Here is a 14,230-nt window from a genome sequence, read left to right as displayed (position 1 = left end):
ATCATATGAAATATAAATGCCAGAATAATTCCTTAAAGTGCATATAAAACTGAAAAAAGGGTTCGTAAACTAACTCAAGCTGTGCGTTTTTGGACTAGAGTGTGTTGTGTAGTTCTTCCATGATACCAAGTGCATTAAACGTTGAAAGTCAACATAAAAATTGTTTTGAAAGGTAAACTCAGCCAAGTTTTCCATTTTGGATCCTTTCAGAAAGAATTCTCTGTGGGGGAAGTGTTGGACAGATTGTCCTATGTCTGCTTTAAAAGAACAAAACTATTGTGTAACTTTGCTATTATGTGTATTTTGTTCTCTTTTGGTTTGATGGACTTGCATTTTACTAGAATCTATTACATGTCTCATTAAGTTCAACTTAATAAGAAACAATACGGTCAAATACCTGCAATGTGGATTTCATATTTGGGAAAGAATGATAAATCTTTCCCTTACATATTGTCTTCATTAGGAACACTTTGCAACTATTGCCAGAACCCAGTAAACCCAATGATGATAAAATCTGAACTTTTCTGCAGCAAATATTAACGATTAGTTTTGAACAATTTACTCTGTTGAACTTTTAATTTTAGATGATGTTTAATCATCAGTCGATGTAATGATGTGGGATTTTTTTTAGATACCAATATCTAGTCATTTAAAAGTTAAAAAATCCAATATGCTGATCTGTTTGCCAATATTTAGTTTTTCTTTCAGACACATAAAATATGGAAGAGATTTCTCTAACATGTTGTTGTGTGTACTTATGTACCCATTTACTCCAAAAATGTAAACGTCATTGCATGTGTTTGTCACTCATGGCCATTATAAATACCAATACCAACAGATTGCCAAATAGCTAATATAAACCCGCACTTATATAAGTCAGTCTCAATACAGATCACACTGTTAGTCAAATTACTAGTTGTCTCAAGTTTAAAGGTTACTTTTTACCTCCAAGTGAAGCTATAAGGTAAATTTTGATTCAAATTGGGGTTTTTTTAGTCAGAAGTTCAACGTGATAAATGAATTATACAAACGAATTTTAAATAAATAACATAATAAAAATCTTAATTTTAAGAAGTCAAAAGCTTCAAGTTTTACAGAAGAACCCAAACAGAATGGAAAACTTCAGTCTGGTTAATGCCAAACAAATAAGATGAATAAATTTAAACTGATTAAAAGAAATATACAAAAAAATCAGGCAAACTTATTTCATAATACTTATGAAATGAAAAAAACAACAACTTTTTATTGTTTTAATGACCTGCCCCGAATTTCATTGACATGTTTATAAACCTGTTTTTCAAACCTTCTTTCTTTTCCAACCACATATAGACACTTATGTCCTAAACGCAGCAGCTGACCCTGTCGTTGGACTAGACTACATGGTATGAAAATTCCATTTACTGCCATAACTTGCTGTTTTTATCACTTTAATACTCCATCGGCATGAGCCCCCATACTGGAGGCTTATAATCTACACTATGTAAACTGTGTAGTGATAATAATTCAGTAGGTATTTTCCCTCAGGCGAAATCACAAGCAACCCAAAACAGGTGGAAAAGCCCCTTAATTATCTGTGTGTCATAATTAAGGGGCTTTTCCACCTGTTTTGGGTTGCTTGTGATTAAGTTCACATGCAAAAATGTCCGCAAACACACTAACGGCATCGACAAGCTGGGCTGTTCGGTAATTGTGTGCAGATGTGAACTTTGGGATTCAGGTCAGCAAAAGTAATGTATTACAATGCTCGAAGTCAATCTGTAGGCTTATAAACCATCAGACTGTTGAAAAATACTCGTGCATTCCTCTAGTTCGGTGTTGTGGCACAGAAACTCTGCTCAAGGGTCATTTAAAGCCAGCCTCTAACACCGAGGCAAAAGAAAACAAACTGAAGTAGCCCACGATGTGAACATTTGTGGAATGTTCTTTATTGTGTTTGTATTCGCTCTAAGTGATCTCACAGGCCTTTGGTGCCTTCAAGGAATATTACTGCACTTATTCCACGATAGCAGTTTATACAAACCTGCACAAATGTCCAGGATAGTTAGTACATTGGAGATGTGTGCGTGGGTGTTGTGTATTAGAGAGAGTGATTGTTAAACAGTCGGTCCACAGACGTCCACAAAGACCTTCGCACTCAAATGGACATGGCTACCCTGACGTCAATAACTGGTTTCTGAAGTGCTGTTTTGAAGCCTTAAGATGAGCGTTTTCGGCCTTGCCAACCTAATGATGTTTTGAAAGTAGATGCGACATCTGCACACTCATTTGCAGTTAGCATACCCCAGATAACCCTCCTTTCTGACACATAGCACGACCAAGATTTAGAAAGCTGACTAATCTTTGTTCAGTATAACCGAAAATAAGTGACTAACACCATAAACTCTGCAGTGTTTCTAGAGGTCAAATCAGAAAAACTATCTATAGATTTCTATTGGTATTTTGCAACCAGTGGAGCTACGTCCACCTTATATACTCTACACTACTGTGTTATTATTAGTATTATGTTTAAATGAGCAAAGGTGGGAATCACCAGGCACCCCTCAATGCAATATTATTATATAGCATATACTGCAAATCATCACCTTTTTTTAGCTGCAAATTATGTCTTCAAAGTGTATTGGTATATGTTTTGTCCAATAATATACAGTTATCTCACTTTAGTTATTTTTGTTAATTTATTTTGCCATAAATGTTGCAATAAGTCAGTCTGATATCAGTCTGCGATTGAATGGGATCAAGATAGTAACTACATACAATATGCAACGTGTCCGTTGCTGTTTACATTGACAAAAAATCACATTTAACAGAAATTCAAATTTAACTATTACATTTGCACTCAGCAACCTTCCTGTTCTACAGGAATATTACCGGAATACAATCAGCTGGCAACCAGCCGAGTTGAGTCACTTCAGTTGTGCTAGTTGACAAGGACTCATTCAGACTGATGGCAACATATTGGCAATCTGTTGGCAATTAGGCAGCAATTATCTACAAGCCTTTGACATTTTTGATAGTGATACAGTCAGTCCAAGTCAGACTCCAACTGTTTGCAGAAAGGTTGGCTTCTTTCAGGCGACCTGTGCAATCACCTTCGGATCAAAAGTGGTTGTGAGTGAGCAACATCCTTAAGCTCTGGGCAACCATTCAGTCACCACAAGCTGTAGTCGGTCACAGAATGTGGAAAAAAATACAATCACCAGGCAACCATCGATTTTTATTTATTTATTTTGACTCAAGGAAGTTACTGTCCTATTTTTACTTGAGTGACTGAGATGTTAGCCAAAGTTACTTCCTAATTCAGAGCAACCTAAGTGTGTCCAGTGCTGGATGGATTTTCAGTTGAACCAATTTAACCTCCTAAGAACCGAACTCTTTCATGGGGTGCATTTTTAATATCTGTTTGCTATTTGGGCTGATTGGGACCTGATGAATGTAAAAACAAAGAATTACGTGATTTTTTGTTTCTGAGAAAAATGAGATCCACATATGAGGACATTCGCTTTAAATTTCGATAGGACAGTGGCAGTATAATGTCCTTGTAAATGGATATCAGGCCCTTGTAGAGCAAAATTTAGTATTTTGGTCTAGACAACCCAAAATGTGACATCCACATATGTGGACGCCAGGTCCTTGGAGGTTAATGTAAGTTTGCTTGGCTAACGTTTTGCTCTCAGCATGGTGATTCATGAGATGAGTCCTCTCATTCCCAGAGTATTTTAATTTATTAAAATATTGATATTGGGTGCCCCCCCAATCCTTAGAAATGAGTGAGTTTTTAAATATAGTGGTTTATTTGTCTGTCAGTTGTGTGTTGAATCCAAAAAGACTTAACATGATAAAATAAATAAAACCACACAACTGAAATATGAACAAGGGTATGTAGAGAAACTGTCAGTCCTTAACATTCAGCCTCTTAGACTAAGGACACCGTCAGTAGCACTTGTGGACATGTGTATGCATACATTTCACTGATGACACACGGTCACAAGTCAATGGGAAGCCAATGAAAAAAAAAAAGCAAAGCTACAGCAGTTTTTGTAATGCCACTTCCTTGAGGCCAAGAATGGTCACACTGATGCCTCTGTGGTGTTGTAGGTGGAGTTGCAGTGTTCAGATTCTGCGTGCACTCATGCATGTATCCAGGGACACACACAATTCTTATGAATGACATAATTTAAAAATGTGTTTCTCCACTGAGTCTCTGAACTCTAGTGTTGGAGCTGATGATAGCAGCCCTGGTTCTGCTTACAGTGGCCATTTAATGGAAGGGGAGTCCGTCCAATGGCGGGATAAGATCCTGTCTGGGGAAGCAACTGAATCCAGTTGAAATCTGCCATAACAACAACAACCTGGCACGTGACTACGCCCTGATTTTGCAAAGTGGTTGTTATCGTGAGACCAACAAGTGGGAGGTAGGGGATTGTCCTGTAGTAAATCGATCACAGATGACAGAATTCTCTGAGACATATTTTCTTTAAAAAAAAAAAAAACTAACTAAAATGAGTCACCAAAAGTACCTGTGGTCTGGTCCAAGTGATGTTTGGTTGTGTTAAATACTACACTGAGCAAAGAGCAAGTCATGTTGTGTATTATTTAGTAAATTATAGGAATGTATAATGACCAAAATGATCCAGTAATGCAAAAACAATCCAGTAGAGCATCAATTATTATAACCCCAGTCTTTATGTTATGTGCCATTAAACATACCTTTACACATTCTGTATAACTTTCATGATGTATGTAATTAAAATCACATTGTGAATGCACATTTGCAGGGTTATCATAACTGTTTCACCATGGTCATGGCATCTGATCATTTACGCAGTGCATCATAGCAACAAGTGTTCCAGTGCTGAGTGCGGGCATGCGTGTGTGTATCTTCCAGGTGCGTTACCATAGTAATATTTCTCTCACTTCCTGGCTCTTTTGAGTTCTGTATGTATGTGTTGCCAAGGAAACTGACATAGTCTATTGCCTGAGGCTTTTGCGCCATTTGTCCCATTGTCTAAAATAGAACAGAAACCACATGCTGCAGTTCAGTGTATGTCCAAATGGTATTAGTCATCTAACTGCATAGTGCCGGCCCAGTCAGCAGAGTCATTAATCTTTCCAGGGTAAAATCTGTCAGATGGGAGCACAAAGCAGCAGTAACACTGATAGCATAGCATTTGCTGAATCCAGTCCTTAACAGAAGAATTAGACTAAGGCCTGCACACTTAAAAATCTCTGGATGCTTGGTCTCATACTAATCCTTGTCTTTCTTCTTCCTTTACATAATATATTCAGTCATTTCTGCTGAAACAACAACAACAAAAAAAAGTAGTAAATAGCACCTGTTAAACTTTAAATTATCTGATTAGATCTGCCCAGCCATTCCAGCAAACAGCTATATGGAGTCTTAACAACACAAACCAGCATGTCAGAAGGAGCTGGGGTAAGAGGTGGGTTGCAAAGTGGCTTGCATCAGCTGTGCGCAGGCTAAAGCTGCTCAGGATTCAGTCATGCTAGACTAAAAGATGATGCACAGGTTGTCTGGTGGGAGGCACCTGTCTCCAAACAATTGTGGTCTGACTCAGACTGACTGCTGTAACTCGAGCAAATTGCCAACACGTGTCCAGCCGCTGTTTTCGCAAGTTTGACTAAATATTAAGTATAATGGGAAGGGTGGAAATCGGTGTAATGATATCCCCTGAGCTTGACTTTTACATGCAAAAACTATGGCTATTATTTATGTCTGTTGCTCTGAAGTCCAGTTTGATGTCTGATTTGGTTAAACTTGGTGCTGGCTCTTTAAGACCAAAATGGATCCCAACCCAGTACTTTTTGCTCTTTACGGTTGAACATTAATGTGAAAAAATAGTTGTATCTTTTTTTTTCCCATAATTAGTAGACTTTGGTGCAGAACAGGGAGGGGTAACAACCACTGTAAACACTGAGCTTTTTTTCTTGGATTTTTGTGCCCTGAATGGACTTACTATTCTACAGATGGATATCAGATGGATGAATATCATCACCAAGGAACTGGTATTCCTTTACCTTGATGTTATTTAAGAATAGAAAACTATTATGAAACTACCACAATAATTTCAAGTTGCTATTAAGTTAAAGAAACATGCAGTCTAAATAGGTAGAATTGATGCTGGTGCACCAGTTTTGGTTGGGACATATTCAATCATTGTTGGCCAGAAGAGTGGCCAACCATGAGCCAGAGCATCAAGTTGGAGTTATGGTTAAAAAGAAAGTTTTTTTAATGATGTAGATGGTAAGAAAATTCAGTGCACATTTACTATGTTTTTTTTTCTTTTGGACACATAAAACAAACAGATTTATATTTGTTATTTATAGTTATTTACTTACTCGTTTACACTCTTACAAGTATTAGCATATTATGCTGAAGTAAGCATTTCTTCTGCGATCTTGAATTCTTTGAGCAAAGTGTTGGACAGATTGTCCTGTCTGTGTGCTTTAAAAGAACAACACTATTGTGTAACTTTGCTATTTTGTGAGCATATTTTGGCTTGATGGCGTTGCATTTTACTAGGCTCTATTGCACTTCTCATTCATGCATGTTCAGCTTAATAGGAAATAATATGGTCAAATGTGGTATTCATATTCTGCAAAGAACAATAACTCTTTCACTGACATATTCTCTTGATTAGGATCACTACATCTACTGTCATGGTTTGAAGACTAAAACACACACTGGGTTTAGTGAGTTTTGAAGTTAAAATCTTAATTTTCTACAACGAATATTAAATGCAAATTTTGAGGGATTTTGTCTATTGAACTTTTAATTTAGAAATTTACATAAAAAAATAACTGTCTACTTGTAATTTGAAAACGGTTTTCGTAACATTTCTTATATGCAAATATTTATTTACTCATTTACACTGCCCGATTGGTTGTTGTGGCATTACAAACACGCGTCGTGTTGCAGAGCGCGCTCTGGTGGACAAATGATGCAACATCATTGCTCAAAACAAAGTTGAAGGGTGTTTCTTTTGTCTCTTTTTTCTTTTACTAATCGGCTGTTATAAACGTGATACCGATGCATTGGCTAATAGCGCTAATATTGGCAGATAATAAAGCCCTATAATGTACTTTTACCACTATAAATGCACATACATATATTACCTTATTCAAGAGTTGAATTGTACAAGGCAACTTGGGTTTATAACTTTGGTAACAGTGAGCTGACGGCCTGTGTGTCATTCATTCATAGTCCAGCAGTGATAGCAGGACTTGGTCTCCCTCCCTCGGCTCTTCTGTCAGCATTCCACAGTTTTCATAGCTCGACACTTAAGAGCCGAAGCTCATCCGTCTTGTTCAGAAATCCCACTGAGCAGAACCAGCTTGACCGAGGACAGGCCTCTTTTTTTTCTTTACTTTTTTTTATAACATCGTTCCAACAGCTTGTCTTTTCTTTTGTTGTATGTGTGTGTACAGGCATGTGTGCGCCGTCTGAAGTGAAGCGGGCTGTAAAAGGGTTTCCTCAGTCAGCGATAAGGAATGGCCGTACACAGGCGCGCACTGACAAAAAATACGCAGAACAGCTGTGCTGGATAAAACGCTTTCTGAAAGGGGGGCAACATGCAACTCACTTCGCTCGCTCACTCGCACACAAAGTCATTTGGCTCTCCAGGTTGCCTGTATCCACATCATGTTTTCCTTCCATGGCTGAATGATGGCTCTGTTGCCTCACTGCACTGACTGGGGTCAAATAACAAGCAAGCTGACAGCAGGGAGGGAGGAATGGCTTCAGGAAAATATTGTTGATAGAGGCCCAAATATGAAAAGTTAAGTCTTCATGGTGTCTCATTTTTCTTCTACATACCATGCGTAACCTTAATCAGATGAAAATTTAAACAGAGATCTAATAAGAAAAAGAAAACATTCATTCCCGCATAAATGCAGACACATTGCACACTGTTAAGCCCTCAGTCTGGTTAAGGCATTAGGTAAATTGCAGCAATGCCCCCCCCGCCCACTCATTTTAACCTCTTCTTCTTCCTGACATGTCAGTAGACACACAGGAATGCATGAATAGAGATTCAGATGGCTGAAACGTTCAAAGCCAATGCTGTCTCAGAATCTCCAGTATTTAATTACGTTTCACATCAGTTCAGTTTCATCCTGATCGCAGATAAAGCCCAACCTGGAGGGTAAATATGCTCATTTTGTATCCAGGGCACATATTGTAGATCCATCAATATAGGGCCAGCTTAAGATGTCCCCAATTGCTCCTTAGAGCTAGAATAGAGGAGTGTCTTCCAAGCACGTGATGTCTTTATTCGTCTTTGCAGGCTACATCAGCAGTACAGTAGGTTTAATCAGCTTCACGTTCATTAGTTTTTAAACATTTGATGCTAAATAAACTAAGTCTCATGAGACTTAGTTAGTTAATTATTTCCATACGCAATCAGGGATCAAGACATTTTACCCAAGTAAAAAGGTTTTAGAGGTCCTTCTCCTGGAATAGATTTAAATCTTCTGTAAATCTACAAATTAGTCCACGCCTCACACCTCTGCTTCTTTTCTGCAGCCTGCCGCTGCCTGGCTCTTTGCGTCTGTGAGCCTGACTTCATCACAAGTTGGCTGACCACATCAAAGAAGAACAGCTCTGTTTTGCATTGCTAAAGTGTGCTTTGTAAAGCAGGAGAGGAAAACCCAGTGAAGTGAGTGTTAGTTGGCAAGATTAGGGAGATGAAAGCAGACATGGAGCGCAGCAAAATTATAGAAGATATTTTAACCATACAATTTTATTTATATAGCACCAAATCACCAAAACAATCTCCTAAAGGCGCTTTATATTGTAGGGTAAAGAGCCTATAGTAATATAGAGAAAACTTCAACAATCAGGCAACCTCTTTTGAGCAAGCGCTTGGTGACAGGTGGAAGGAAAAACTCCCTTTTAATAGGAAGGAGGAAGGAGGGGAGGAAGTCAGGAGAAAAGGCATGCAGGCACCGAGCTGACTGCTTGATTGACCTGTATCTCCTATCATATGAAAACATACTATATGGAAAGTGAATAAAGTTAAGAACAGGATTGTCACTGGAGGGTTCAATCAACAATCGAGTTATCGGACGAGGAACCATATTCGATACACATAGATACTGACAGAATGGCATTTAACCCCCAACCATATGATAACTTAAATTGGTGCATGAAAACCGATAAAAATCAGCAATGCAATGTAAAATGACATGAAATGGTTCCATGTTCTGATACTGTTAATATTACTTTTGGTATAACTTTTGTCTCACTTGTCCTTCCCAGGGGGATTTCACCTGGAGCAGCTTGTCAGGGCGGAGCGTGCGTCTGATGCCAGTTGCCATCCAAAGCCTGTCGGAGCTGGAGAGGGCCCGGCTACAGGAAGTGGCCTTCACCCGTTTACACCAGGACTATGACTTGGGATGTCAGATAACCATGCCAAAAGGTGGGGATTGTTTTTTTTTTAATGCATACTGTAGACTTGAGTTAAACAGCATTACATCATTTTTATGTTTAAATCAGTATATCCCACCCATTCAGAGCTAACAAAGTGCTTTGGATAACATCATGATTTCGAGAACATGACAGTTATATGACTGTTACCAAACCAAATGCCTTCAGGACTCTTCTGTGTTCCATGCGCTACGAACTGATATGCTTGACCTGGGTTTGCAGTGCATAAGGTACAGCCAATGCTCAAGTCCCTGACCACATCCCCTTGTCATCCCTCAAGTGTATTGAAGGGAAGTCGTGTATGGTCTTTGTTTGGGGAAGTTGTGACAACACGCGAATTTAGATATAAGCCTTACTTCACATAGGGATCTGTTGCTTCCTGTTCGCCTTGGTATCTGTTGACCTCCCGTCCTCATAACGACATGAAACTCCCTTTCCGCTGTGGCAGAGGCCAAGTGCAGCCACTGTAAATGCTATTTAAAAAGTCTTAGGGTGTGCACAAGAGTGATATAGTTGACCTTATTGTTCCGTGTTTTGCTCCTGTAAACCAGATAATTAAGCTTTTGCTAAACTTGGATTAATTTGTCAAATTTTCTCATTTTCCGAACACGGACAGAGCACTGCAGTGAGACTGCTGGAGTTGGTGGTTTTCCACTGGTCTCGCCCAGCCTAAAAATGTCCACATGCATCAGTTTTTAGATATCAGAGAAAACAAATATAATCCCACCCAACTTAGGAAGATAAGTTTGCAAATTTTAATACATGTAAACCCTTACTGAATTTTTAAAAGTGGACTTGTCAGTGATGCAATTTTAGCTCTGTAGTCCTGAAGTCGATCAGTCTGAAGTTCAGAAATATGCAGATATGCAGTCCTGTTAAAACTAAGTACACCCTTACTGTTTCCATAGGAATTAAGAGGAGAAGTGGCATCCAGGTGCTGCTAATTAGATGCATTTGCTTAACTCAGGGGTGTCCAACTCCAGGCCTCAAGGGCCGATGTCCTGCAGGTTTTAGATCTCACCCTGGGTCAGCACACCTGAATCAAATGATTAGTTCATTACCGGGCCTCTGGAGAACTTCAAGATATGTTGAGGAGGTCATTTAGCCTTTAAATCAGCTGTGTTGGATCAAGGACACATCTAAAACCTGCAGGACACTGGCCCCTGAGGCCTGGAGTTGGACACCCCTGGCTTAACTGATCATCATCAAGCCATCTATAAAAGCAGACGTTTAGGGAGTTTTAGCATTCAAGCATGTGTTAATATAATGCCACGATCTTCCCAGGAGTGAATATCAAAGCAAATTCATCCTATGTCGCCTATTGTAGCCACGGGTTCTGAGCACCTTGCAGTCATTATGCTCATCATGAACTTCTCTGCATATTCTAGAGGCCATGTGTCCGACGGCTAAAGCTCAACTGAAATAGAATCATTCAACAGGTCAATTATCCCAAATCTACAGCAGATTCTCTGAAAAAGAAAAGAATCAAGGTTTTGCGAGTGATCCAAGATTCTTCCACAGCGATGTGGGATACTGATAATGTACAAAAAATGATTAATTCAAGTTATTGCTGCTGAAGTTGGTTCTACAAGCTACTGGATCATGGGGTGGGCTCAGTTTTTCACAGCACTGAACGTTATTTTTCACATGGCTGCATAACATGAACGCAGCTTTCATGACCTCACCCACTAATTCGTCAAGACCCGCCTTGAAAGATTGGGCAAAGTCTTTTAACAGTTGGTCTGTTGATGTTTTTAAAGTAGTCATGTTACTCACGTATACAGAATGTCTTACAGACCACAAAGTATCGAGTCCCTAAATTCTACCCTGCTTTATCATCTTTTTTTAGTATCACGGGCACCACGATTACCCAATTAAGAAGTCATTCGTCTTTCAGTTTCATCAACTTGCATGTTAACTCATGCAGACGACACATGTTAAAATTGACCTTGCAATGGTAATCCCCACATTTCTCAGTTGACTCTTTTTGGGGCAGCTAGCACTTTTTTTTGCATTCTGCTGTTTTTTACAGTTACTTTAGTCTTGCAAGGTAATAATCAATAAAAATGACAGCTAAAACTTACAATATCATACGACATCAGAATTTTGCATCGGTTTCTGCTACAAGCTAAGGTGCACAAAGGGGCACAGTGAGGGTAGCATTGTGCACTATATCAGTTGAGTGGGTGCCGTAGCAGCACTATAGTGCAGTGAGTGGATTATCCGGGGCTTGCATTCCAGCTGAAGGTTAAACCTCTCCCCAGCATGATTTAATACGTACTTGTCTGTGTTGCTTATGAATTCCAGAGCCCCTGACGGCCGCCATGTGCAAGCGAGGGAAATATTTCAACTGTGTCAGATTTTGTGCGCGCACCCGAGCGCTGTTTCAGCTCCGCTATAACGTGCATTTTGTGTCTGATATTTATCCGAGAGGTAGGGCTCGTGTTTCTAGGGTTTCTTCGAGAACGAGGAGAGGATTAAAGGGAGACAGAAGCTGGGAAGACGAGGAGGGATGGGACGAGAAAAAGGCAGCAAAGGTTCATCGTACGACTTCACAACTGGCTGCGAGCTGAGGAGGGGAGTGTGCCGTTTTCGGGGGGATTTCCGCAAGGCTTTTGGAAATCATCTGTCAAAAATCCAAACCATTTCCTCTGTCTTCCTCTCCCTTCTCACTCTTGCTGCCCCCGCTTTCAATCAGAACATCTGCTTTCTTTCTTGCGGTGTCTCACACCCCTCACTGTTTCCACCTACTTTTCTCCCAGACTTTGTGCTTCTGCTGCGCTTCAGTTTCAGGCCAGGTTAAATGGATCAGAAACCAAACCTGCTCCCTGACGTAAGCTGCCAGCACCACCATCGAGCACGTTATGTGCACTGGATGCAGTTCCCTCATCCCCGCTCCAAGTGACTCATTTGACACAGCTGTAGGGGAACGTCTGCGGTTCAAACCGAGGTTGCTAAACCAGCAGATCGCGGCTCCGCGAATTAGCCCAGAACGATCTGACGTGTTAAAAGGACTGAGTTTTTATAGCTGAGTGACAGAACGATAACATTAAAAGTTGCTGAGGTTTCCACAAAACTGACATTCCTCACCACAAGATGAGGATCCCAAGACTTTCAAGTCTCATGTGGCGCAGCTTCCACAGTTTCCTGATCATCAGTCAGCAAATTCAGGAGCCATTCATCATGTTGACGGCCGACAAAACGGCTTCCTCTTTTCAAAGCATTCCGGTCAGATACCTGGATGGAAAGCTCACATGTGGACATTGATGTCCGTTTTAGAATGGAGATTTTTTTTATTTTTGTTAAATTAAAGCCCATCAGCTGTTTCTCTAAAGATCGCTATGAAAGTGAATGCAGTGAATGGGGGCAATGCTAAACCAGGCTAAGAATGTGTATATGCGCCCATATATGGTCCTGTGACATGTACTGGTGTCCGAGGTAAGAAAAGCCTTGCATATACTTGGTAATCTAGATAAAAACTATAAGTGATTTAATGTGTTTTCACAGTCATTTTTTTCCTGTGCTGACTACTACTGTTGCTGACCCTGTCTGACAGCTCCATTAAATGGATCTGAGTGCATGGATACCTCACCTCCCTCCCCCACCACAGAAGTTAATTCATGTCTGCATTCCTGACATAAGCTTATTAAATATAATAATCCAGATAAGAAAGAGCAGATATGGGGATCGTTTGTTTCAGGTGATTTATTTTGGCCCTTTTCTCCCTCCCCATGTGCAGATGGACAGAAGAGGAAAAAGTCGCTGAGAAGGAAGTTGGACTCGCTCGCAAAAGAGAAAAGCAAAGACAAAGGTACGCCAAGTTCTTTTAACACGCACTCTGATATTTTGCCATTTCACAGGCTTTTCTCCCTCTGCGTCTCTTTGCCTTCAGTTGTTTTTGTCATGACTGTCTCCATCCCCCCCCCCCACCCACCCAGTGAGACATAGGGGTCCAGTCTGTGGTCTCCACCCCTCGGGCAGGTGAATGGGGAGGTTACAAAAACAGTTTCTGTTTACTGGGCTTCGACAGTTTATATTTACCTTTAGTGGAGCGACTCCTTGTAAGGGGACTGGCTCTGAGGATCAGCCACTGTGCTGCGCTAAGCAAACTCTGCATATTTGGCAGGAAGAGCAAAAAGCTTAGTCTAAGAAGCTAAAGTGGAGAGCGAAGTGAACCGTAAAATGAAAATAGGATCTTGTTATAGAATGTGTGAGAAGACTTAATGATAAGGGAAAGTGCTACTGTTAAGGTGATATATGGACTAATTACTAGCCAATTAGTAATGACAAAACATTACTTGTAATTAAAGTTTGTTAAAGTCAGCATTTTGAGTGCTTAGTCATTAGCTACTGCTAGCTTACTTGGTTAGCAGACAGTTAGCATAAAGCTAGCAGTAAGAAAACATGTTTATTTCCATTGTAAATTTGGACATTTTAACCTAAGAGTCACCTGAGTTTATAAAGCTTTTTAAATCAGAGACAAAACACACAGTAAATGTACTCATAACTGCTAAAGCCAGCATGGCAGTGCATAGTTAAAAGATGCAAAACAACAGCCAAAACACAAAAATGTAAATTTTTTCCAGGTTTTAGAGAGTGAGTGTTAGGTTGGGATGTAAATGATGCACATGCTTCGATCAACGCTATATTGCTTATAACGTCTGTCAGATGTTATAAGTAATATAGTGTTATAAGTCCGGTTGTTATCCAGTGATGCATGGTGGGGTTAGCTTTGAACTGAGCCCAGAAGGCTTGATTTACGTGTGGTTTCAAGCACAAAAGTCC

General features: G+C 39.9%; 1 protein-coding gene across 3 annotated transcripts in view; it reads left to right on the top strand.

Moving 5' to 3' along the window:
* The window catches only part of LOC116328894 (rho GTPase-activating protein 6), a 102,397-nt gene that overhangs the window by 71,769 nt on the left and 16,398 nt on the right, over positions 1-14,230 (top strand). For all 3 annotated transcript variants that reach the window (XM_039606883.1, XM_031750792.2, XM_031750793.2), the window contains exons 2-3: positions 9,278-9,437; positions 13,185-13,256. In XM_039606883.1, coding sequence (XP_039462817.1) covers positions 9,278-9,437; positions 13,185-13,256 — 232 coding nt within the window. The remainder of the gene's footprint in view (positions 1-9,277; positions 9,438-13,184; positions 13,257-14,230) is intronic.

This window comes from Oreochromis aureus, linkage group 23 (genome assembly GCF_013358895.1).
Source record: "Oreochromis aureus strain Israel breed Guangdong linkage group 23, ZZ_aureus, whole genome shotgun sequence".
NCBI lineage: Eukaryota > Metazoa > Chordata > Actinopteri > Cichliformes > Cichlidae > Oreochromis > Oreochromis aureus.
This window is presented reverse-complemented; position numbering and strand designations above follow the sequence as displayed.